The sequence below is a fragment of the Haliotis rufescens genome, unplaced genomic scaffold, assembly GCF_023055435.1.
Source record: "Haliotis rufescens isolate VD_foot unplaced genomic scaffold, xgHalRufe1.0.p SCAF_4, whole genome shotgun sequence".
NCBI classification, from domain to species: domain Eukaryota; kingdom Metazoa; phylum Mollusca; class Gastropoda; order Lepetellida; family Haliotidae; genus Haliotis; species Haliotis rufescens.
The window spans coordinates 61,180,056-61,205,453 of NW_025964112.1; the positions used below are offsets into that span (position 1 = coordinate 61,180,056).

A 25,398-nucleotide genomic window follows, 5' to 3' on the forward strand; every position below is an offset into this window, starting at 1 on the left:
TATTAATAACTGGATTGTCTGATCCAGACTCGATTATTTACAGACCGCCGTCATATAGCTGTAATATTGCTGAGTGCTGCGTTAAACAACAAACCAACCAACCAACAATTGCGTGGATCGATGCTCATGTCAATCACTGTATTTTCTGGTCCAGACTCGATTATTTTCATACCGCCGTCATATAGCTGGAATATTGCTGAGTGCGGCGTTAAACAACCAACCAACCATTGCGTGGATCGATGCTCATGTCAATCACTGTATTGTATGGTCCAGACTCGATTATTTACATACCGCCGTCATATAGCTGGAATATTGCTGAGTACGGCGTTAAACAAAAAAACAACCAACCAACCATTGCGTGGATCGAATGCTCATGTCAATCACTGTATTGTCTGGTCCAGACTCGATTATTTACATACCGCCGTCATATAGCTGGAATATTGCTGAGTGCGGCGTTAAACAACAAACCAACCAACCAACCATTGCGTGGATCGATGCTCATGTCAATCACTGTATTGTCTGGTCCAGACTCGATTATTTACATACCGCCGTCATATAGCTGGGATATTGCTGAGTACGGCGTTAAACAACAAACATGAATAAGACATTTAATAGAATAGTTAATACGTTCATGGTATTGCTTTCGTTTTGACGTTTGTATCCCTAATAGTGTTTCTCAAAAGTAAAGGACGGTAAAAATCCGAGTCATGAGACCTATGCAGCAGCAATATGTGTTATGGTCCACTTAACAACGGGCGTGTAAGGTATGCTTTAGAGCAGTCTACAATGTTGACAAATCCTCGCAGTAAAAGGCCGTGGAGACCAGTATGACCCCACGCACGCATACAGTCTATTAACAATACATTCAATGGCACAAAGTTCCCTGTATTTACGAAAAGATCCTCTCAGACGGTGCGACATGAATACCGTCATGTTCAGATCTATTCACGGTATCCGACACTGTCAGCATCATGTAAATATCAATATATCCTCTGACAAAGTCTCGTGTAAAGACCGGTATTCAAATTTCCTTTCTCTTTCAAATGTAACAGTGATGACTCGGATAAGAGGTACCCACATAGCCTCTTTGTGACTTAGGTAGAATTGAAATATGGGACACGGCCAGCGAGTGAGTAGAGTGAGTGAGTGAGTGAGTATGACTTTACGCCTCTTTCAGACATATTCCAACAACATCATGGCGGTGCTATCGCTTGATCTCACCCAAACGATATCGTCTGTGGAAGCAAGTTTGGGGTGATAAATAAAAAGTTATCTCCTAAATAAAAGTGATATTTCAAAACAAATCTGTGCCCGAACAAGAGTCCAAAGTAAAAGTTTTGTACCATATCCTTGAAAACTGAAATTTGACAATAATTAGGATGATATGTAGCTTAACGAATTAAATACTGATCGATCTTCGATTTGTGCATACAAAAGACTGCTTGTCACTTGCCGTCTTGAGAACATTGGGGTAAGACGAAAGAGTGAAGGCTCGATTCCCCACATAGCCACAATGTATGACGGTCATTCCCGTTGTTCTTTGTGGTAATTCTGGTCGAATTGCTGAAAGCGTCGTAAAACAATCGCTCTCTCATTCAAGCTCCACTTATGAATTTCTTTATTCATCCAATCGGGACTTCAAATAAGAAGACAAAACTTTTAAGCAACAAAATCATGAAATAATTTTAATTGGAAATTTTGAATTATAGAATATTTTTTCGAAAAGTCATATTTTTCAACATCATAATCATAGATACATGTAATTGAGTTCACATATATGTGATCACAAGATATATTCGGGTCTTACCAATGCATCTAAGTTCTCGTCTGTGATGTTCGTGTAATAGTCCCATGCCGTGACCGATGACTTGTAATACACGCGGGCACTCTCGGCATCCTGCTCGTCCAAGAACTGCCTTGCCTGATCCAGGTCAGTGATCAGTTGACCACTGGTCAACAACACCGTGACGGCGCTAAATAGCGCAAGACAGAGGTGTGTACGCATGTCTCCGAGTGTACGGTCGCAGGTAGACTGAGCGGGTATTGATAGAAGCAGCTGGGTGTGCGCGCACTGGCGTCACCTGCACACGAACTACTTTCTGACCTCCAAACATAAGCTCTTCAGAGGTCAGAAAGTAGTTCACGTGCAGGTGACGCCAGTGCGCACACACCTAGCTGCTTCTATCAATCATGTTTGGTCCTAGTATTGTGTGTCGCTTGAAGGTCTCTGAAGAGCATATGTTTCGGCCCGTGAGATCCTGGGTAGAATAGGTCTACAGCAACCCATGCTTGCTGTAAAAGGCGACTATGCTTGCAGTAAGAGGCGACTAACGGGATCGGGTGGTCAGGCTGGCTGACTTGGTTGACGCATGTCATCGATCCCAATAGCGTGGATCGATGCTCATGATATCAATAACTGGATTGTCTGGTCCAGACTCGATTATTAACAGACCACTGTCATATATCTGGAATATTGCTGTGTCCGGCTTTAAACAATAAACCAACCAACCAAACCAAGCATATGTTTGAATATATACCTGACATAAGGTCTCTTCTGATTTCATTAGAGCCAGTGAGTCAGTTTGATTTTACGTGTCCTGCAGATGATCGTTTCTGGCTGTGGGAGATCTCTGGTTGATGGCAACAACGCCTCACGCCGTGCTATGACATTTTTTTTGTTTTTGTTTGTTTGTTGTTTAACGCCGCACTCAGCAATATTCCAGGTATACGACGGCGGTCTGTAAATAATGGACGTTGGGCATTGATACATGCAATTGGGATAAGATGACATGCATCAACCTAGCCAGCGAGTCTGACCACGAGCATATTCGCCTTTTACAGCAAGCATGGATTGCTGAAGACCTATACTACCCCGGATCTTCAGGGGTTGCGAACACCTTGTATTATCGCCATTTGATAGTGATTCATAAACACACGTTCATGATATAGTCGGAATCGTACAATGGTTTGGGGGAGACATTTTTGCGCTATTCCAAAGAGTTGGTCAATGAGTATGGTTTTTACGCGACTCGTAACAATCTTTCAATCACATTACGCAACAAACCCGAAGTTGATTCCCAACATTTGAGGAACTCAACATATGTCATCAAACTTTAAAACAGTTATTTAAATCCACTGACTCGTATAAGTGATATCAAGGGCTCACTTTCTTACTTTGCTATGTAAACGCCTTGGAAGACTGCTTTAATCTTAATGGAAGTCACTCCAATATCTGAAACTACCTTAGAATAGTCACAGTTGTCACCTGTTTGCTTGTTTGCTTGTTGTTTAACGCCGCACTCAGGAATATTCTAGCTATATGACGGCGGTAAAGTGAATGACATCATGAACACCAATCTACTCAATTTGGATACGAGAACATGCATCAACCAAGTCACTGAGTCTCGTATCTCCCGATCCTGTTATTAGTTACGCCTTACAACACGTCACACGCACACACACACACACACACACGCTATTCGTATCATTAGAACTCGTTGATCCCTCCCGTTGTCATTCCGCCATGCCCACGTGACAAACTAGTGGACGTGTGGGCGTAACTGCGCAGTTATTCAGTGTGAGAAACTACATATTCTAAATACTCTATATCTCCCCATAGAACTGTAATGCATGAATAAGTCACACCTGAGTATGTACACAACTAATTGGGACGGCAAATTCTATTGAGAACCACTGACCCTCCCTCCCTGAATAGCAACATGACAGGTCCCTGATTCCCAAACGGGCTTCTCCTGTGAATCTGACAATGCATACATTACGTTTACAGATTATTAATTAAAAAATTCCTTCATACATGAACATTTAAGCAAATAGAACTGGCAACGCCATTGCAGTACAAGTATTCACATTTCTCGCGAATTGTTACGACTTGAAAGTGCACTTGACCCAGTGAGAGCCCCTGTCCTTGCTGCTGCTATAGCCCTGTGGGTCGAGAACAAACACTACAGATGGCGACCTCTGTTCATTGAGGAGGCTTGAAAAGTATGCAAAAATGACAATTCTGGCCTCAGTCGTAAAGCCTCTTAAAACTGGACATGACATAGAACTTAAAGATATATGATCATCTAGAGATCATTGTTAACGTTCTACAAACCATCTAAGCTTGATCGAAAAGAAACAAACTTTTTTATTCTTTCTAGGCAATTTTCGAGCAAAATCTTTTCAATACGGCGCGTACCGAAACATTGCTTTGGAAAAATATAAGAAGTTGACATCTATAAGTCAACTATGTTTTTATTGACCTGGTATTGTTCGAATCTCCTGGTTAGGCTGCTTTTAACATTTATTACATCAGGGCCTCCATTTATTCCTCAACTAACACAAAACCTGATTATCCTAGAGAATGAAAAATACATCAACAATGTACACTTACACTGAACCGCAAGAGAATCATGCTGCATGCTGGCCAGACTGCACGAATGGTTGCCAATGCTTTTAATGTCCCCGTGTGAACCATCTACAGATTACAGCAACGACACCGGGTCACCAACGGCATACAGTCATCCCAAAGAGTGGTTTCTCTGATTCTTCGAAAGTCTTGCATGGCGCTGATATCGATACAAGAATGTTTGATCCACGTTTTAGGGTGTCGTTTATCAGAAATAGCACAAGCAAACGCAAATGAAGTTTGATTTTCATGGAAAGCAAATTTCTTGAATTATTTTCATGACGTGACGTTTCCTTTGCGATTCAGTAGACATTACAACGAGTACATATTGCTGAGTGCGGCATTAAACAACAAACAAACAAACAAACAACAAATGTCGAAGCTACTGTGACAATCTGACTCTTTGGGCATTGTATCTTATGTACATATGAATGACGACTATGCTTGTCGTAAGACGCGACTAACGGGATCGGGTTATTGCTGAGTGCGGCGTTAAACAACAAACAAACAAACACAAACAAGGCATGTTCAAAGTCAACATTTTATTCTGAATGCTCCTTTAAGGGTGAAGGACTGGAAACCAAAATGGTACCATAACCCTCATGAATTTAATAAGATAACTCAGAGAGACAATTTGAACATATATAATTCTGTATACAACTATGCTTGACGTGAGGTTGTTCTTTGACGCCGCACTCAGCAATATTACAGCTTGTCGTGAGAGGCGACTAACGACATCGGGTATTCCAATTGCGTAGATCGATGCTCATGATATCAAACACTGGATTGTCTGGTTCAGACGCGATTATTTACAGACCGCCATCATACAGCTGGAATATTGGTGACGGTGTTAAACAATCAATCAAACTGTTTACTTAACAAACGAGATCTGTGCGGAAAACTTTAGATTTAGGGGACGCTTCAAATACCAACAGCGAAGAATTGATGACTCCATGTAGAAAGCCAATGCTTTAAGAAGCCAGATAGAAAAATGCCCCGAGATCTACATGCATGTTGTGATACTTCTTATCAACGAAATCTAATGATAGCGATGGCATCATGTTATCTTCTGAGCAGGTCAAACAGCAGCCTGGTTTCCTGGGTATGCTGCGCTGGCGCTCAGTGTTATAGAAAACATTTTTCCTTGTGATCGTCATCATGATCATCGATCTACGCAATTGGGATACGATGACATGCACCAACCAAGTCACCGAGGCGGACCGCCCGATCCCGTTAGTCGCCTCTTACGGCAAGCCTGGATGGTTGTTTGTTTGTTGTCGCCGCACTCAGGAATATTCTAGCTATAGAATAGGTCTTCAGCAACCCATGCCTGCCGTAAAAGGTGACTATGCTTGTCGTAAAAGGCGACTAACGGGATCGGGTGGTCAGGCTCGCTGACTTGGTTGATGCATATCTTCAGCAACCAATGCTTGCCGTAAAAGGTGACTATGCTTGTCGTAAAAGGAGACTAACGGGATCGGGTGGTCAGGCTCGCTGACTTGGTTGATGCATGGCCTCAATCCCAATTGCGCGGATTGATGCTCATGATATAAATCACTGGATTGTCTGGTCCAGACTCGATTATTTAAAGACCGCCGTCATATAGTTGGAATATTGCTGAGTGCGGCGTTAAACAACAAACCAAGCAAGCAAGCAAGCAAGCAAGCAAGCAATGCGCGCGGCGTTAAACATCTGAAATATAGGCGCTAGTGTTCTCCAAAAGTCATCAAAGAGCAGATGATGTAAAAGCTATTGAGTCGACAGCTGGAGTGCGTCGTTAAACAACAAACAATTTGTTATAATGTTATGTTTGCTAGTGTGCAAAAAGGAAAGTATATATTTTCTCATTTCCGTGTTTCAGGTTTTCTCAACAAGCAAAAAGTCATTCTAGTCGCCTTTAAGAGAGAAAAAACAAAATCTAGTTGGAAAGTTATTTTATTGATTGATTTGCAGCTGCCGTTTGATCGAATACTTTGATGTAATGTTCTGCACAATCATGTCATCGCTTTATGTTTGGCATACAGAGAGTTTATATGTTTATTAGTAAATCCGTCATACAGTTGTACTGAGACAGTATCTGTTTCCTCTCAAGATTTACAAACAAAGGTACAGAAAGGGATTATGTGGACGTCCACAACTGCATCATACTCAAAACCATTCACCTCGACGGTTCAGCCACCCAGCTACAACCAAGAGAAACAAGCACACGAATCCAGATAAATGAATTGAAGTGGCAGATGCCTTAGCGTCAACAAACTCCGGACAAGTGACACTCCATTCCACGTTGACTCCGGCATTCTGGATTTTGAGCCAATCAAGGAGAGGCTGGAAGTAATCAATCAGAGGCTGGGCGTCCATCTTGTTCTGGCCTGTGATGTTCTGCATAGCCTCTGGCCATGGCTTGGAGGATCCCAGCCCCAACATGCCACTGTGAAGACAATACGTTTGTTTATTGTTAAACGTCGCACTCATTGGTCTCGTCGCTATATGGTTGAAATAATGCCGATGCGACGTTAAATTTTAACTGACTCATTCAAGCTAATTGACGACGTGGATCGTTATCATAATATCAATCACTGGTTTGTCTGATCAAGGTTTGGTTTGTTACACAGAGCCCGCCGTCATATAGCGGAAAGGTAGCAGTGCAAGTGCAGCGTTGAACAACCAGCATCCAACTCAGGAGGTTTTGTTGACGATTTTGTACCACTCATAAAATAATTTATAATATTATTTGTTGTAACTCATTATATAGATGCGTGGAACGTTACCTTTGCGAATGTTCCCCCCATCTCCATAATAGCTACCTGGTCTGGTTCATCATCTGGTTCAATAACGTGTTCCCCGTGTATCGATGATGCTAAACGGGAATATTGCCGAGTACGGCGTTAAACAACAAACAAACAAAAGGTACAGTCTCCCACCTGAATAAGTCTCCGGCTTCTGTAGAGTTGTAGATGTCACACTTGTGTAGAGGCCCCGTATGCCCGGCTTCCTCACACAAGACCTTGTGAAACTGGAACTGGATGACGAAACTCACAAAGTATCTGTAACAAGTAAAACTACGCTGAAAACAATTGTATGAAGAATAACAAAGAGAAAACATTATTAACATAATTGGATGTTTACAAAATACGATGTGAAATTAGAAAAACATTGGCATTCAAATCAAGGTTTTTAGCATTTGACATGAGTTGTGCTCTGCGGGTTCTCTCTATTTTGAATCTAGGTCTAGACGTTGTAGTTGCGGCCATGTGGGACACGTGGACATTGTATTTGTGTAATAATAGGGTAATACCTACTTGCTTGATCTACTTCATAACAGATACGTAATGCGAGGACCTCGATTTAATCTTGTTAGGATTTCCAGTTCTCCTGAGTCTAGTTCTCCTTTAAGATACGTGTTGATCACTGGCAGTACAAAGATACGTGTCCATCACTGGCAGTACAAAGATACGTGTCCATCACTGGCAGTACAAAGATACGTGTCCATCACTGGCAGTACAAAGATACGTGTCCATCACTGGCAGTACAAAGATACGTGTCCATCACTGGCAGTACAAAGATACGTGTCCATCACTGGCAGTACGAAGATACGTGTCCATCACTGGCTGTACAAAGATACGTGTCCATCACTGGCAGTACAAAGATACGTGTTGATCACTGGCAGTACAAAGATACGTGTCGATCACTGGCAGTACAAAGATACGTGTCCATCACTGGCAGTACAAAGATACGTGTCCATCACTGGCAGTACAAAGATACGTGTCCATCACTGGCAGTACAAAGATACGTGTCCATCACTGGCAGTACAAAGATACGTGTCCATCACTGGCAGTACGAAGATACGTGTCCATCACTGGCAGTACAAAGATACGTGTCCATCACTGGCAGTACAAAGATATGTGTCCATCACTGGCAGTACAAAGATACGTATTGATCACTGGCAGTACAAAGATACTTGTCGATCACTGGCAGTACAAAGATACGTGTCCATCACTGGCAGTACGAAGATACGTGTCCATCACTGGCTGTACAAAGATACGTGTCCATCACTGGCAGTACAAAGATACGTGTTGATCACTGGCAGTACAAAGATACTTGTCGATCACTGGCAGTACAAAGATACGTGTCCATCACTGGCAGTACGAAGATACGTGTCCATCACTGGCAGTACAAAGATACGTGTCCATCACTGGCAGTACAAAGATACGTGTCCATCACTGGCAGTACAAAGATACGTGTTGATCACTGGCAGTACAAAGATACGTGTCCATCACTGGCAGCACAAAGATACGTGTTGATCACTGGCAGTACAAAGATACGTGTTGATCACTGGCAGTACAAAGATACTTGTCGATCACTGGCAGTACAAATATACGTGTCCATCACTGGCAGTACAAAGATACGTGTCCATCACTGGCAGTACAAAGATACGTGTCCATCACTGGCAGTACAAAGATACGTGTCCATCACTGGCAGTACAAAGATACGTGTCCATCACTGAGATACGTGTCCATCACTGGCAGTACAAAGATACCTGTCCATCACTGGCAGTACAAAGATACGTGTCCATCACTGGCAGTACAAAGATACGTGTCCATCACTGAGATACGTGTCCATCACTGGCAGTACAAAGATACATGTCCATCACTGGCAGTACAAAGATACGTGTCCATCACTGAGATACGTGTCCATCACTGGCAGTACAAAGATACGTGTCCATCACTGGCAGTACAAAGATACGTGTCCATCACTGAGATACGTGTCCATCACTGGCAGTACAAAGATACGTGTCCATCACTGGCAGTACAAAGATACGTGTCCATCACTGGCAGTACAAAGATACATGTCCATCACTGGCAGTACAAAGATACGTGTCCATCACTGGCAGTACAAAGATATGTGTCCATCACTGAGATACGTGTCCATCACTGGCAGTACAAAGATACGTGTCCATCACTGGCAGTACAAAGATACGTGTCCATCACTGAGATACGTGTCCATCACTGGCAGTACAAAGATACGTGTCCATCACTGGCAGTACAAAGATACGTGTCCATCACTGGCAGTTCAAAGATACGTGTCCATCACTGGCAGTACAAAGATACGTGTCCATCACTGGCAGTACAAAGATACGTGTCCATCACTTGCAGTACAAAGATACGTGTCCATCAATGGCAGTACAAAGATACGTGTCCATCACTGGCAGTACAAAGATATGTGTCCATCACTGACAGTACAAAGATACGTGTCCATCACTGAGATACGTGTCAGTCACTGGCAGTACAAAGATACGTGTCCATCACTGGCAGTACAAAGATACGTGTCCATCACTGGCAGTACAAAGATACGTGTCCATCAATGGCAGTACAAAGATACGTGTCCATCACTGGCAGTACAAAGATACGTGTCCATCACTGAGATACGTGTCCATCACTGGCAGTACAAAGATACGTGTCCATCACTGGCAGTACAAAGATACGTGTCCATCACTGGCAGTACACAGATACGTGTCCATCACTGGCAGTACAAAGATACGTGTCCATCACTGGCAGTACAAAGATACGTGTCCATCACTGGCAGTACAAAGATACGTGTTCATCACTAGCAGTAGGTAGAATAGGTCTTCGGCAACCCATGCTTGCCGTAAAAGGCGACTATGCTTGTCGTAAGAGGCGACTAACGGGATCGGGTGGTCAGGCTCGCTGACTTGGTTGATGCTTGTCATCGATCCCAAATGCTGGATTGATACTCATATCAATCACTGGACACGACTATTTACAGACCGCTTCATATAGCTGGAAGATTGCTGAGTGCGGCGTTAAACAGCAAACCAACCAACCACTGGCAGTGCACATTGTGATTAACTGAATTATACCGAATATATGCCACGTTGCCTGGTATGTGGTACTTTGCTCCTGGGTCAAAGTCTTCTTCAGTTCTCTTCACGGGTGGTGAAACTCCCTGCAGACTGCATCTACGTAGATGAGACAACAAATAATTCGAGATAAGATTAAGACTGTATATTTATGAATCACCAATAAGTAGGGATGATACCAGAGGTTTGCGTATCCAGTCCAACCGGTGGCACCCGTCACAAACACGGTCTGGTCTGCTGCGTTTGGAGTGCACAGCTGACCACAGTGACTAGCCTTGGGATTAAATAGATATCCGAGATCTTATGAACAAGAAGTGGGACACGCAAGGAGGTATAAATATATTACATGCAATTAAGCCAGCTATATAGGTTACACCTACTTGGGTTGTCATACTTGATTTGAATTGGTCAGTTTACAACGATGCCGTACTTGGTATTTATTGAAAGATGCGGTTCCTCCGATTCTGGGATAGTTATAATCGTAAAAAAAACAAAGAACCTTTTTAATGAGGTCAGTGATATTTTACGTCTTGGCTTTATGAGAGAAATAGTATTCATGGATATATTTTGCATAATTGATGTGTTTCCAAATACGTGAGATATTTATCATATTGTGGTACTACTGGGCGGAGAGTTGGTGGTGGCTGAAGCAGTGTAAAATCAGCGTTCTCATGCCGCAGTCTATTCTTGATCAACGTATATAATATAGACTACTGCTTTAATGCATTGATTTCCATTCATGGCTTGTGATCCATGCTACTAATGTTACCAGAAGTGATGGCATAAATCCTTCTGGGGAATCATGTAGGAAGCAGAGGTACTGTAGGGCCCTATTATCCCCTATAAGGTGGTCTTTACCCTGTTCCTAATTAGTTATATCCAACTCACTCACTCACGCAAGCGACCCGTGAAGATTCCGGGGTAGAATAGGTCTTCAGCAACCCATACTTGCCGTAAAAGGCGACTATGCTTGTCGTAAAAGGCGACTAACGGGATCGGGTGGTCAGGCTCGCTGAATTGGTTGATACATGTCATCGATCCCAATTGCGTGGATCGATGCTCATGATGTCAATCACTGGATTGTCTGGTCAAGACTCGATTAATTTACAGACCGCCGTCATATAGCTGGAATATTGCTGAGAGCGGCGTAAAACAACAGACAAAAATAAAATTGATATAAGTGTGTATAATGAATAATAAGGTTTCATATGTGATCTGATTTGTGTTTTATACTCACAATGGGATATTGTCCCTACCGTTTTACTGTCCTTTGCCGACATGTGTTTAATAATTGTTAATCGTTCTCAACGCGATATGGCTGCAATACTGCCGATGCGATGTAAAATCTTAACTCACTCATTCTTCATGATGATCAGATGACGCAGGGTTGCTATTGCAGTCATATTAAAGATTATCGTTGTTAATACCCTTGTTAGGCCAAGGATCTTAAAGTACACCAAATGTACGATTAGTGTCAACAGTAAACAGTAAACTGGAAGGGGTCGGATTTTCTACCTCGGCCGTTGTTACTGTTTTCAATTACGTGATTGTCTGTCTATTTACAGCCTGTTATAACTTGACTATTGCTGAGAGCGGCGTTAAACAAAAGTAAGTAAAACTACTATGTTTCGTTAGTGGGTTCGGTTTTACGGCGCCTTTAACAATATTCCTGCACTATTATAGGACACAAGAAAGCTTCACACATAATGTGGGGAATAAAACCCGGGCTTTCGACGTGACGAGCGAACGCGTTAACCACTATGCTACCCGACAAACCTATATTCTTAGGACAGCGACAGACGCTTTTTGAAATGTTCGTAGAAAGAGCTTGTGAAAATAAATAAAGTCCTTCCTTGATTTTATTAAGGATGATGGTTAATCTTTTAGACAAGGACTAGACGATACATTTGCTGTACACAGCATTAATATCTCTTTGTATGGATTTCAATCCAACTTTGGAATCCCATACAAAAGAAAAATGGACATGTCTTCAGGTGTTAGGTCAAGTCAGTCTGGGTCAGACAATCCAGTGATTGACATCATGAGCATCAACACCCAATCCCGTTCGTAAGAGGCGACTAATGGGATCGGGTTGTCAGGGTCGCTGACTTGGTTGATGCATGTCATCAAATCCCAACTGCGAGGATCGATGCGCATGATATCAAAGACAGGATTGTCTGGTCAAGACTCGATTATTTACAGACCGCCGTCATATAGCTGGAATATTGCTGAGTGCGACATTAAACAACAAACAAACAAACAGTTAAAGCATTTACCAACGTTTTCATGCAGTGCTTCAAAGTGTAAAACGGGATCCTATGCGGTGTTGTCCCAGGTAAACAAACAAGGGTTACTTCCTTTCTACGGCGCTCATAGAAACACACCTTAAATCCCACCATTTGGCGTTGTATTCTTCTGGTTTCGTGGCGCCACTGAAGACATCCCATCTCCACTGGTCAATCAGGTAGCCGAACGGAAGGAAGGCGATCTTCTGCAGCGCCATGTTGAACAGGAAGTTGATGTCAGTTTCTGCGAACAGGACCACATAGCGGCTGATAGCTTCATAGTGGGTGGGTGGGTATGCCGCATTTGACGCATAACAATAAGAAATGAGTTTCACGATCTGTACATGCACTTTCGGCGTGACGAGAGAACTCTTTAACCTAAAGGCTATGTTACTGTTAGATTGATAATGTGACCGTATTAATGTATTCAATATTATTTAATTAAAAGCGACAAAATCCATTCCATACTTCGAGTTTATGTTTTCCAACTATAGCCTAAGCATGTGTATATGAATCACTATCGCGATAAGGAGAGCGTATCCTGACCCACCGGTAGCGCCCATCACAAACGCATGCAAAGGCAGGTCCGTTGTTCACCTCATGAAAAGGGACATATGTTCCTGGGTGCCGTTGTACAAAGCGATTTTAGTGCTAAGGTGATCGTAACTCCCATATCTAAACAGAGACTTACGATAGTCGTAGCGCTGAGCCGTTACGTACAACGGCACCCAGGAACATATGACACAAGTCGATAAAGGAATTCAATCAGACATTATTGTCACTGATGCGTCAAATGAAACTTTTTAAAAGCTTTACTATGGGATGCTGAGTGCGGCGTTAATCAATACAGACCCGTGGAGATCCGGGGTAGAATAAGTCTTCCGCAACCCATGCTTGCCGTTAATGTCGACTAAGCTTGTCTTAAGAGGCGACTAACAAGATCGGGTGGTCAGGTTTGCTGGCTTGGTTGATGCATGGTATCGTATCCCAAATGCGTGGATCGATGCACATGATGTCAATCAGTGGAATGTATGGTCCAGACTCGATTGCTGAGTGCGGCGTTAAACAACAAACAAACACAATAATCAATACACTTCCATCTTCCTTACCATCATCCTCTTCCAAGGTGGGGAGAAAGCCAATGGCGTGGAGGTGTTTAGGTGTCTGGAAGGACAGAGATGCCACATCGGCTATTCCTTCATGGAAACCTGTTCCAATCATAATAAATTTAACTTGAAACAATTGCAAAAATATTTTGGTGTTAAATCAAATCACATGTTGGAAGTCTCCACCCACTGTGTGTAGAATGTTGGTAAGCATAAAACTGGGGCTTTCTCTTACACTACACACACATGACGACAGGTCACACACCCTTTCCTAGATAATTAAATTGACAAAACCAATATAAATCTCGATTGTACGGTTCCGACTTTATCATGAACATGTGTTTATGAAATACTATCAAATATTAATTATAGCAGGTGTTCGCGAAAAGGTGTGTGTAGCCTGCCCCACCGATGTCTCCCGTCACAAACACATGCAAAGGCAAGTCAATTGTTCATCTGGAAAAGCACGGTAACATACGGTACAAGCTGAAATACGGAATTGCATCGGACATCACTTTTTGTCACTGATGCGTCAAACTTGGAAATGCCCTCCACGTGTCTACCATAAATCTTTTTGAAATCTTTAATGCTGAATTGTAAAGCCTTGAATGTTGTAAAGTTGATCAAACAACCTCTGAGTAAGAGTCGTATGACGCTCTTTGACATCTTGGTAGAAAGAGCATGCTCGATTGTATCTCAAAAGTTGTGAAGTGTAAACACCAAAGGCTGGAGCTGCTGGAATACTGCTCGACATGAAGGGAAAGTTGACTATTGGAAAGTTGATGTCATCCCTCTTGTTATACAGTCTTATGGAGAGTGTTTTGTCACTCTGAATCTTTATGCATAGATCTAAATATGAAACAGATGAGGCGGTCTCACTATTCTATTTTTATTTTAGTTAAACTATTTTCTATTCCTATCCTGCCGTTGTTTCAAGGTCACATACCCGGGTTAGCTCCACCGCGGAAAAGCACTGGCTGATCACTGTATTGCAGGAAGTACTCCACATGGCCCATCGCATGATGCACGGTGACCATCTGGTTATGAGTCGGTTCCGTGCACTGCTTGATTCTTAAAGTGATGAAAGGAGTTGTGATATTGGATAGATGACTTACCGGGGTTAGCGCCCCTTCTGAAGAGGACAGGCTGGTGCTTGTACTGGAGATAGTACTCCACGTGACCCATCTCATGATGCACAGTAACCATCTGGCTATGAGTGGGCTCCGTACATTGTTTTATTCTGAAAGTGATGAAAGGAGCTGTGGTAACATGATGTTTGACTTCACTAGTGATTCATAGCTCCCATTCTTTAGCGGACAGACAGGTGCTTGTACTGGAGATTGTACTCGACGTAAAAAAGAGTGACAAAACCATTTCCATATTAATAAGAAATCTCTGCCAAGAACAGAGTCCATTGTACGATTCCGACTTTATCAAAAGCATGTGTTTATGAATCATTATCACATAGTGATGATACCAGGTGTTCGAGAAAAGGTGACGCAGGATGCCCCACTGGTGGCACCCGTCACAAACACATGCAAAGGCAAGTCAATTTTTCACTTAAAAACCACAGGAACATATGGCACAAGTAGGGAATTGCATCGGACATAATCTTTGACACTGATGCGCCAAAATTGGAATGTCCTCCACATGTCTACCATAAAACGTTTGAAAGCTTTAGTGAGTGAGTGAGTGAGTTGTGTTTAACGCCGCTTTTAACAGTATTCCGGTTATATCGCGGCTTGTCAGCTTAATGTGGGAGGAAAGGCCGAAGTGATGCAGGTCTCAGACGTTTATCACTTCGGTGAAACCAACGAGCAAGGGTATGGTGCTGACAAACCTAGAAACATAATCGGGGCGAACCGGGATTCGAACCCAAAATCAAAGGTTTCTGGCGTGTCCACGGGACGCAACTCAGCACAGGGAATCGCGGCGCCTCAGACGACTGGGCCACCCGTACCCCCGAAAGCTTAAGTGAGGCCTTGAATGTTGCGTTTGTTTTTTAACGCCGCACTCGGCAATATTCCAGCTTTATGACGGCGGTCTGTAAATAATCGAGTCTGAACCAGACAATCCAGTGATTGATATCATGAGCATCGATCCACGCAATTGGGATCGATGACATGTATCAACCAAGTTGGCGAGCCTGACCACCCGATCCCGTTAGTCGCCTCTTACGACAAGCATAGTCGCCTTTTACGGCAAGCATGGGTTGCTGAAGACTTATTCTACCCCGGATCTTCACGGGTCCCTTGAATGTTGTAACTTTGATCAAACAACCTTTGAGCAGGAATTGCATGATGTATAACCCATCTCGTGATGTATAACCCATCTCGTGATGTATAACCCATCTCGTGATGTATAACCCATCTCGTGATGTAGAACCCATCTCGTGATGTAGAACCCATCTCGTGATGCATAACCCATCTCGTGATGCATAACCCATCTCGTGATGCATAACCCATCTCTTGATGCATAACCCATCTCGTGATGTATAACCCATCTCGTGATGTATAACCCATCTCGTGATGTATAACCCATCTCGTGATGTATAACCCATCTCGTGTTGTATAACCCATCTCGTGATGTATAACCCATCTCGTGATGTATAACCCATCTCAGATTCTATTCGGCATAAAAGGCAAAATAGCGGTAAAAATGATTTAATTGACCGCTGAAAATCGGTGATGAAGAGGTTTTTCGCAATTTTCATAAAAAATGTTTCTTAAATTGCACAAATTAATTAAAAAACGTCCTAGATTCAAATCTGTATGAACTTCCTCCGTGATGTAGAGGACGAGCGGCTGCCAGGAGGGCGGAAGGTGGATGGTTCGATTCCTTGGCATCGTCACAACAAGGTGGTGCTTGAGGTATCCATGTTAAACTGTGACATGGCACTCATGTCAGTCTCGGCTAGCTTAGTCCGGACAAGTACAGGTCACGAATCAATGCCAAGTCAATTTACATTGAAGACCTCAGATGTTCGTGAAACAGGTACGCTACTTAAACGTACCTGAAGTCTTCTGTGTCGTAGAAGTCCCAGGCCGAGGCGTGGCAGACCACGTCCCTCCCGTCAGTGGGTTTCTCAAGCATGGAGTTCTCCCAGAACGACTGTGGCATCTCTTTCATTCCCATTGAGGTGAAGAATGCATCGGAGACTTCGAACATTTTCACAGCCGTGAAGTTCTGAAAAAATAATGTTTGAAAAGAAATGGTACCTTAGATATAAACTTAAGCCTGACAGTGTCAGAATGAGAACTAAATATGAGTAAAACTTCATTATATCTGAAAAAGGTGACAAAAGCCTTTCCATATCCAATAGAAATCTCTGCATAAAGCAGAGTCGATTGTGCAATTCCGACTATATCACAAGCATGTGTTTATGAATCACTATCAAATAATAATGATACCAGGTGTTCGCGAAAAGGTGAGCGTATCCTGCCCCACCGGGGGCACCCGTCACAAACACATGCAAAGGCAAGTCAACTGTTCACCTAAGAAAACATGGAAACTACGTATAAGCCACAAATCGTCAGCTCATACATGTGTAAGATTTTGGAAAACTTAAGGCTAGAGGCTTAAATGTGAATAGCCCCGTGTAGATCCGGGCAATTATATAATTTTTTTCAGCAAGCCATGTTTGTAAGGGTGGAGTCTACTATCGCCTACAGTGCACTTTGCTTACAGTCATTTTGCCTACAGAGGCAAGACATGATGGGGTGGTCACGCTTGTTGACTTGCTTGATGTAGTCATCGTATCCGAATTGCATAGATCGGAGCGCATGATTTCAATCACATGATTGTCTGGTCCAGACTGGATTATTTACAGAACGCAGTATTTAGCTGTATGCTGAGTGCGGCATATAGCTTATACAACGATTGACTACACCTTAGCAGATGTTCAGTTTGGTGTAGTTACTGTTAGAACAGGCGTAATAACCTCGCGTTATCATCTCACTGAGTTAAATAACAACCTTTCTCTATGGTTCTATTTCAAGAAATATGGCAAAATATGGTGTAATTACTGTTAGTTAAGGCGTCATAACTTCTTGTTACCATCTCGCTATAGAACTCTAAACAACCGTTAATACGTTTCTATTTCAATACATAGTCCATGCCAGTTCCTTCTCTTTAATATCGTAGCGGTCTTACCTGTCTTTTCAGTTCCTCGGTGATGTCAACACTTGGTTTGCCTTTTATTGGCACCAAATCGGAGTACAAGTTGTTCCATTGCTGAGCCCACATATTACCTGGGAAGGAAATACTTTCATAATTGTTCAGTAACTTCAGGAGGACACATGACCACGTAGAAGAGTGTGGATAATACAATCACTGGATCAGTACACCTGCCCATGTAGAAGAGTGTAGATTATAAAATACTGGATACACCTGCCCACGTATAAGAGTGTAGATTATAAAATACTGGATACACCTGCCCACGTATAAGAGTGTAGATTATACAATACTGGATTCACCTGCCCGCGTAGAAGAGTGTAGATTATACAGTGACTGAATACACATGCCCACGTAGAAGAGTGTAGATTATACAATCACTGGATCAGTACACCTGCCCATGTAGAAGAGTGTAGATTATAAAATACTGGATACACCTGCCCACGTATAAGAGTGTAGATTATAAAATACTGGATACACCTGCCCACGTATAAGAGTGTAGATTATACAATACTGGATTCACCTGCCCGCGTAGAAGAGTGTAGATTATACAGTGACTGAATACACATGCCCACGTAGAAGAGTGTAGATTATACAATACTGGATACACCTGCCCGCGTAGAAGAGCATAGATTATACAACGACTGGATCAGTAAACCTGGCCACATAGAAGAGTGCGAATTATACAATTACTGGATTAGTACATCTGGCCACGTAGAAGAGTGTAGATTATACAACGACTGGATCAGTACACCTGCCCACGTAGAAGAGCATAGATTATACAACGACTGGATCAGTACACCTGCCCACATAGAAAAGTGCGGATAATACAGTGACTGGATACACCTGCCCGCGTAGAAGAGTGCGAATTATACAATTACTGGATCAGTACATCTGGCCACGTGGTGTTTATCAGACAGCGGCTGGGTTGAGACACTGGACCTTTGGGTTTTATGATATGGATGACCATGGAGACAAGATGCTGGTGTAAGATGTATCGGCCACAGAAACAGGCTTACGAGTTTGACATATTTAGCTATTATAATTTCTAATGGTGAATATATCATTTGCTGGTGAAGTCATGTCTGTTAAAGAAAACGAGTTAGAGCCTCACCGAGAAGATGTGCGGGGATGTGGCCGGTGGATGGGAAGTTGTCCTTGCCGTACTTCTCGATGAGTTTAGTGCGTGTGTACGCGTGCATCTGTTGGTACAGCGGCTGCAACTGCTCAAACAGCGCCGCAACATCAGTACGGAAATCCTGCGACTCATACATAGAGCGCCAGTACTCTCCCGTGTCGCTGTAACCTTAAGAGAGAAAAGGTGCTTCGTAGTACAAGTTCTTAATAATAAATATATTTCATATTTTATATATTATAGTTATTTGTTTGTTGTTTAACGCCGCACACCGCAATATTTTAGCTAATTGATAACGGTCTGTAGAAAAATCGCGTCTGGACTAGACAATCCAGTGATTGATAGCCTGAGCGTCGATCTACCCAATTACTTACCACTTTCTTGTATAGCTTCGTTGTGCAGGTTGACATACTCAGTGAAGAGCGTCCTCATTTTCTTGCCAGTGGCATCCCTCCAACCCTTCCACGCCCCCTCTAGCTCCTTTATATCGCGGGAATTGGCGAGGATGTTAGTCAGGTCTGGAATCAAAGAGACGGTCACAATAAACATCCCTTCCATACTGTAATGTCTCTCATGTGTGGCTACCTTGTAGCAGGCGTAGATAAGGACGTTACTGTGTATTTATCTAGTACCTATGTGCAGCAACAGCATGGCGGGGCGACCAATAGTTGGCACAGCATTATGTATCCATATACGAAATCGACCTCTGATCTTCGCCGTGACTGGGGACGCCTACATAACTTGACTGCCCGACCGCCCAAGATTATAGTGAGTGAGTATGGTTTTACGCCGCTTTTAGAAATACTCCAGCAATATCACGGCGGGGGTCACCAGAATTGGGCTTCACACATTGTACCCATGTCGGTAATCGAACCCAGGTCTTCGGCATGGACCAACATAATAATGGTATAAGATTAATGATGTTAGGTTGACTTGTTTTAATTATATAACCTGATATATTGGATATAGGCTCACTGACCTGATCTCTTCCATGTCAATCCTGTATAGCGTTATACAAATAATAACTCTTGGCGAGGTCAGTATACCGAAATTCACTTTAAAGTTTATGAAGTCTTTAAACCGTCCTCTGTTTCCTCACAGTAACTTAGTTGCGAACCGTGAAATGTTCGCACCAGACGCCATCTTGTTTTCTAGCAGACGAGTCAATATTCATCAAGTGACCGGTCAATACTGATCACGTGACGAGTCAAAATTTGAGTCAGTCACATGATTTCGGGGTCGACATCGTAATGTATTGTTTCGTCACGTGATACAGATTAACCAATGGAATTGCAAGATTCTGAATAGAGGTGTAACAATTTATAATAATAGCGCGGGAGATAATGTTTGTTTGTTATTTGTTTGTTTGTTGTGTAACGCCACACTCAGCAACATTCAAGCTATATGACGGCGGTCTGCAAATAATCGAGTCTGGACCAGACAATGCAGTGATTGACATCATGAGCATCGATCCACGCAATTGGGATAATATGACATGCAGCAACCAAGTCAGCGAACCAGACCACCCTCTTACGACAGGCATAGTCGCCTTTTATGGCAAGCATAGGTTGCTGAAGACCTATTCCAAACCGGATCTTCACTGGTCCGGGGGATAATGACGAACGCTACCTGGATCGAGCGGCAGACATCTGTCCGAGGTCACACAGCCCTTCCCCGTGCTGTACAACTTCTGCAGCTCCGATAACACGGTGTTCAGCTGATGGGAAAAACACACAACACATAATTTATAACCCCGAAAATAACAAAGTCGTGATATTGCAAGGTAAGTATTGTGTGTGCTTTGTCCAGGTCATAGCTGAAAGGTTTTATTTCGTTATGTACTTGTGCGTTCAAACCCGGTTTAAAAGTGAGTAAGTGGGTGAGTATGGTTTTACGCCGCTTTTAGCAATATTCCAGCAATATCACGGCGGTGGACACCCGAAATGGGCTTCACACATTGTACCCATGTCGGGAATCGAACGCGGGTCTTCGGCGTGATGAGCGAATGCTTTAACCACTAGGCTGCCCGACCGGCCCCGGTTTAAAGACTGTCCCATTTTAATACCGTTGTATGCTTCAGATCAGTCGAACCAATGAGAGTCGTGTTATCATTAACACCTTCCCATTATATACATGTTTGGTGCATGCGGGCTGTTTATCGAGAGTTATCGTTGTTTATCAATAAATATATATTGTTAATGGCCATAATGCAAACTTTGGCACCAAGTCCATCTGAGGTACCGGTGACACAAGCATTGCCAGCTATTCTGCGAGTAAATGTCTTACATTTCACGATAATCCATCGCTCAGCGCTAAACTAATGCCGAAGATCCGGGTTCGATTCCCACCTGGTACAATGTGTGAAGCCCATTTCTGGTGTCCTCCGCCGTGATATTACTGGAATATTGCTAAAAGCGGCGTACAACTATACCCACTCACTCTAAACTAATGCCCACATATTTGTTCCTGTATAAAAATTCACGATGAAAAGTGTTACTTGAGTAGATCAGTACGGGACTGTGCTGGTGTATGTCATCGCATCCCAAATGCGTAACTCAATGCCCATAATGTCCATCACTGGATTGTCTGGTGCAGACTCGATTATTTACAGACCGCCGTGAAGATTCCGGGGGAGAATAGGTCTTCAGCAACCCATGCTTGCCGTAAAAGGTGACTCTGCTTGTCGAAAAAGGCGACTAACGGGATCGGGTGGTCAGGCTCGCTGACTTGGTTGATGCATGTCATCGATCCCAATTTCGTCGATCGATGCTCATGATATTAATCACTGGATTGTCTGGTCCAGACTCGATTATTTACAGACCGCCGTCATATAACTGGAATATTGCTGAGTGCGGCATTAAACAACAAAGCAACCAACCAACCTACAGACAGCCATCATATATAGTTGAAATTTGTCTGAGTGCGGCGGTAAACTAGAAACCAGTGTTTGCATCACATGGGCGTTTCGGTTACTTGTCTCATAGCTGTACCTACCCTCTCAAGTTTGGTTTGGTCCGCCATTGCCGCTGTGCCAATGTCTGTGATCTTGAAGAATTCCCTTCTCATCGGGTCTTCGAAATCCTGCCAGGCATATAGCGAGGCGTTCTTTGCAGCTTCCTTCGCGAACGCTGCATGTCGGAGATTTTCCTCTATCTGAACACGATCTAATTATCAGTTTTGCAAATAAACGAGTTAGTCAGTCAATCAGTTCTTTATTGTGTCATATTCAGTCCCATGTGGACAAAACGTGTATGTTCATTCACATCCTCTTTGTGTGTCTTTAGTTCTGTGTCATCGATCACAATCGTGGATCGATGCTCATGATATTAATCACTGGATTGTCTGGTCCAGACTCGATTATTTACAGACCGCCGTCATATAGCTGGAATATTGCTAAGTGCGACGTTAAACAACAAACAAACAACAAACTGTGGCTGCCATTTCGTTTCTCACAACACTCGTTAAATTCATAAACAATTGTGGCTTCGGTCATTATTTCATTCACTGCATCACTCATAGTAATAAGTCTGTCAAATGTGATTTCTTTGGCTATAATATTATGATAACAAACCTATCATCAACTATTTTGTGGAGCTATCGTTACATCTACTATTTAAACATCTAAATATCTTGTTTTATGTGACGTTTACACGATATGCGGCTTTTCCATTGGTCGAGGGAGCCGGACACAAGACCGCGAAACTGGCGTTCATTACGACACGACCCGTGAAGATCCGGGGTAGAAGAAGTCTTCAGGAACCCATGCTTGCCGTAAAAGGCGACTAGGCTTCTCGTAAGAGGCGACTAACGGGATCGGGTGGTCAGGCTCGCTGACTTGGTTGATACATCTCAATTGCGTGGATCGATGATCGGGATATCAATCACTGGATTGTCTGGTCCAGACTCGATTATTTACAGACCGCCGTCATATAGCTGGAATATTGCTGAGTGCGGCGTTAAACAACAAACCAACCAACCAATCTTAACGACACAATTTGACTTTCATAGTCCTTTCACGAGACTGTTTTCTTGAAATGAGGTAAACACTGACTGACTACTTCCCTACTACCCCCCTCCGATGTCCCCAGCAGCAATAAATGCAGAGGCGTTGTTTATGCTTATTGAGAACCTTGAACTCTGCATTTTAGCATACGCTGAGAAAAGTCAGATTGTGTAATGGAATGGCCGTTTACAAACGTCCTCGCTACGACCCGTCCTAGTGAAGAAAGCGAAGAAGTGAACTCCCAAACTGTCGACTCGATCCGTACCAAGACTGACAGTGACAGTCTACATCAATCTATGAATATGTATGGTTTTCAGCGTAGAAATGAAGTCATACGTACTGAATTGTGTGTACATCTTATATATATTAGTTATAAAATAGTGATATAAGGTGATACAGTTTGGCCCTCACTCTATAAAGGTACAAACTTTGATAAACACACAAGTGAAAGTCAATTCTTAATAATAAATCCACCAACAACATTTTCTTCATTCATCAGTTCATCTACTATTAGCTGATCATGGGGTGTCAATCCCCCTCCCCTGAATACCATCTGTTTTTTTACTCGGAGTCACCCCCACCCCTGACTCCCAAATACTACTTAACACAAATCTCATGACCGCATAAAAGTGTGCGATTTGAAGTAAGTTAATTAAAAAAGCTAAAATATATTAAAGGTGTTTTTACGTACCCCATTATTTTTTAAATGTTGATTCTGCTTACCAAATACGATTTTAATTGCGTCCTGTGTAGCACACTGCTGAGTCCTGAATTCCCTTTAATATCCCCTCGAATCCCGCGTACCAGCCTCAAGCATAACTGAATATTTGGTACTGCCACCAAGATTGCAATTAAATATATGCTCCTACCACCAGGTTCTCCGCAGTGTGTTCAAGAAACCACGTGTTTGTCAGAGGTTCCCGTCAATCAAACAAGCAGACACAACATGTTGATGACGTCAGTAATAATTACACGCATCACGGTTCGAGGGAGGATCTGGGCTCCCTTATAATGCGTCGTCGTTTGTGTCAGGTAGCGCTAATCTTGATATAAATGGATACCTTACAAGTTTTTGACACGCACATTTATTACTGTATAAATTACTGGATATACACTGTATGGGCCACCGGTGAATTCCTAGGGTTGAAATCTTCTCTGTGGACACGGATATGATCACAATCTCCACGTTCATAATGTAGCAGGCATAATTGTACCACTATTTCATATTTAGATGCACATGACGCGCATTTACAATGTACATGGACGGACAGCTTTCGTTATATCTGTAACATCATTTTTTTTAAATGGTGTGAAATAGAAATAAAAGTTATGAACCTAGAAGCACATAATATATAAGTCTTTCAAGGAAATATTTATTAAAAAAATCAAATATAACTATTCAAGGACGTTTTTTTCACTCCAATGAAGTTATATATATCTGGAGAATAATACAATACCCACTTTTTTTTAAAATGACGTCTTATGACAAGAATTCACTTATATATTGCAACCTCGGTCGTCATATCTCCGAGATGCCCTACTTTATATTAGCTGTGTCATTCGAACAAAGCAATTCTTACCATTTTGTCCGCGTTTTCGTCTGTCAAGTTGGTATTATATGTCCAAGACGCTTTGACCCTAGCATTCAGAGATTCTGACACTTTGATGTTGTAATCCTCAAGAAATGCTTCTGCCTGAGCTACATCGGTGATATTCTGTCCCCGCGCCATGGCGTGGAGGCAGACCACGACAAACATACACAACCTCATGGTGTGAGATGACTCTCTGAAATGGACGCACCCCTCACCAACCTAGGTGTCATATCCTCATTCGAACAATACTCTCATAAATCTGTTAATCTGTTCCTACTCAATCCTTGATATAATGTATGACAGTAGTAAGTTATAGGGGCATACATCCGGTACATTATATACGTTCACGTGGAAATAAATAAACCCTTGAAAGAAAGCGGTTTTTTGGCGTAGATCAGCTGTTGCCAGGGTACATAGCTGCGTATAATGCGTGAGTGAGTGAGTTGGGTTTAACGCCGCTTTAAACAGTATTCGAGTTATATCACGCCGTGTCAGCTTGATGTGGAAGGAAAGCCCGAAGTGATGCAGGTTTTAGAGGTTTACCACTTTGGTGAAACCCACGAGCACGGGTATAGTGCTGACAAACCTAGAAACATAATCGGGATTCGAACCCACGATCATAGGTTTCTGGCGTGCCCAAGGGACGCAACTCTTCATAGCGAACTCGATGAGAGAAACATGATATTTCACGAGACAATCAAATATTCCCTATATATTATCTATAAAGGCTCAGATATATGTGAAATTATTTTCAGTAATTCCCACTGAGTATTATAACAATTGTTCCATTGTTTTCTTTGTCTGCAAAGAGGCCCATA

The 25,398-nt window shown here is 42.6% G+C and overlaps 1 protein-coding gene across 1 annotated transcript in view; it reads right to left on the bottom strand.

Moving 5' to 3' along the window:
• Positions 1-24,795, bottom strand: part of LOC124116125 (angiotensin-converting enzyme-like) — a 40,415-nt gene extending 15,620 nt beyond the window's left edge. The window contains exons 1-14 of the mRNA XM_048381607.1: positions 24,569-24,795; positions 21,980-22,138; positions 20,615-20,702; positions 19,360-19,503; positions 18,965-19,156; positions 17,830-17,927; positions 16,691-16,863; positions 14,793-14,917; positions 13,681-13,779; positions 12,671-12,815; positions 10,287-10,385; positions 7,330-7,452; positions 6,560-6,836; positions 1,808-2,056 (exon numbers count right to left, since the gene is read on the bottom strand). Coding sequence (XP_048237564.1) covers positions 1,808-2,056; positions 6,560-6,836; positions 7,330-7,452; positions 10,287-10,385; positions 12,671-12,815; positions 13,681-13,779; positions 14,793-14,917; positions 16,691-16,863; positions 17,830-17,927; positions 18,965-19,156; positions 19,360-19,503; positions 20,615-20,702; positions 21,980-22,138; positions 24,569-24,757 — 2,160 coding nt within the window. The 5' untranslated portion in view covers positions 24,758-24,795. The remainder of the gene's footprint in view (positions 1-1,807; positions 2,057-6,559; positions 6,837-7,329; positions 7,453-10,286; positions 10,386-12,670; positions 12,816-13,680; positions 13,780-14,792; positions 14,918-16,690; positions 16,864-17,829; positions 17,928-18,964; positions 19,157-19,359; positions 19,504-20,614; positions 20,703-21,979; positions 22,139-24,568) is intronic.
• Between the last annotated feature and the right edge of the window lie 603 nt (positions 24,796-25,398).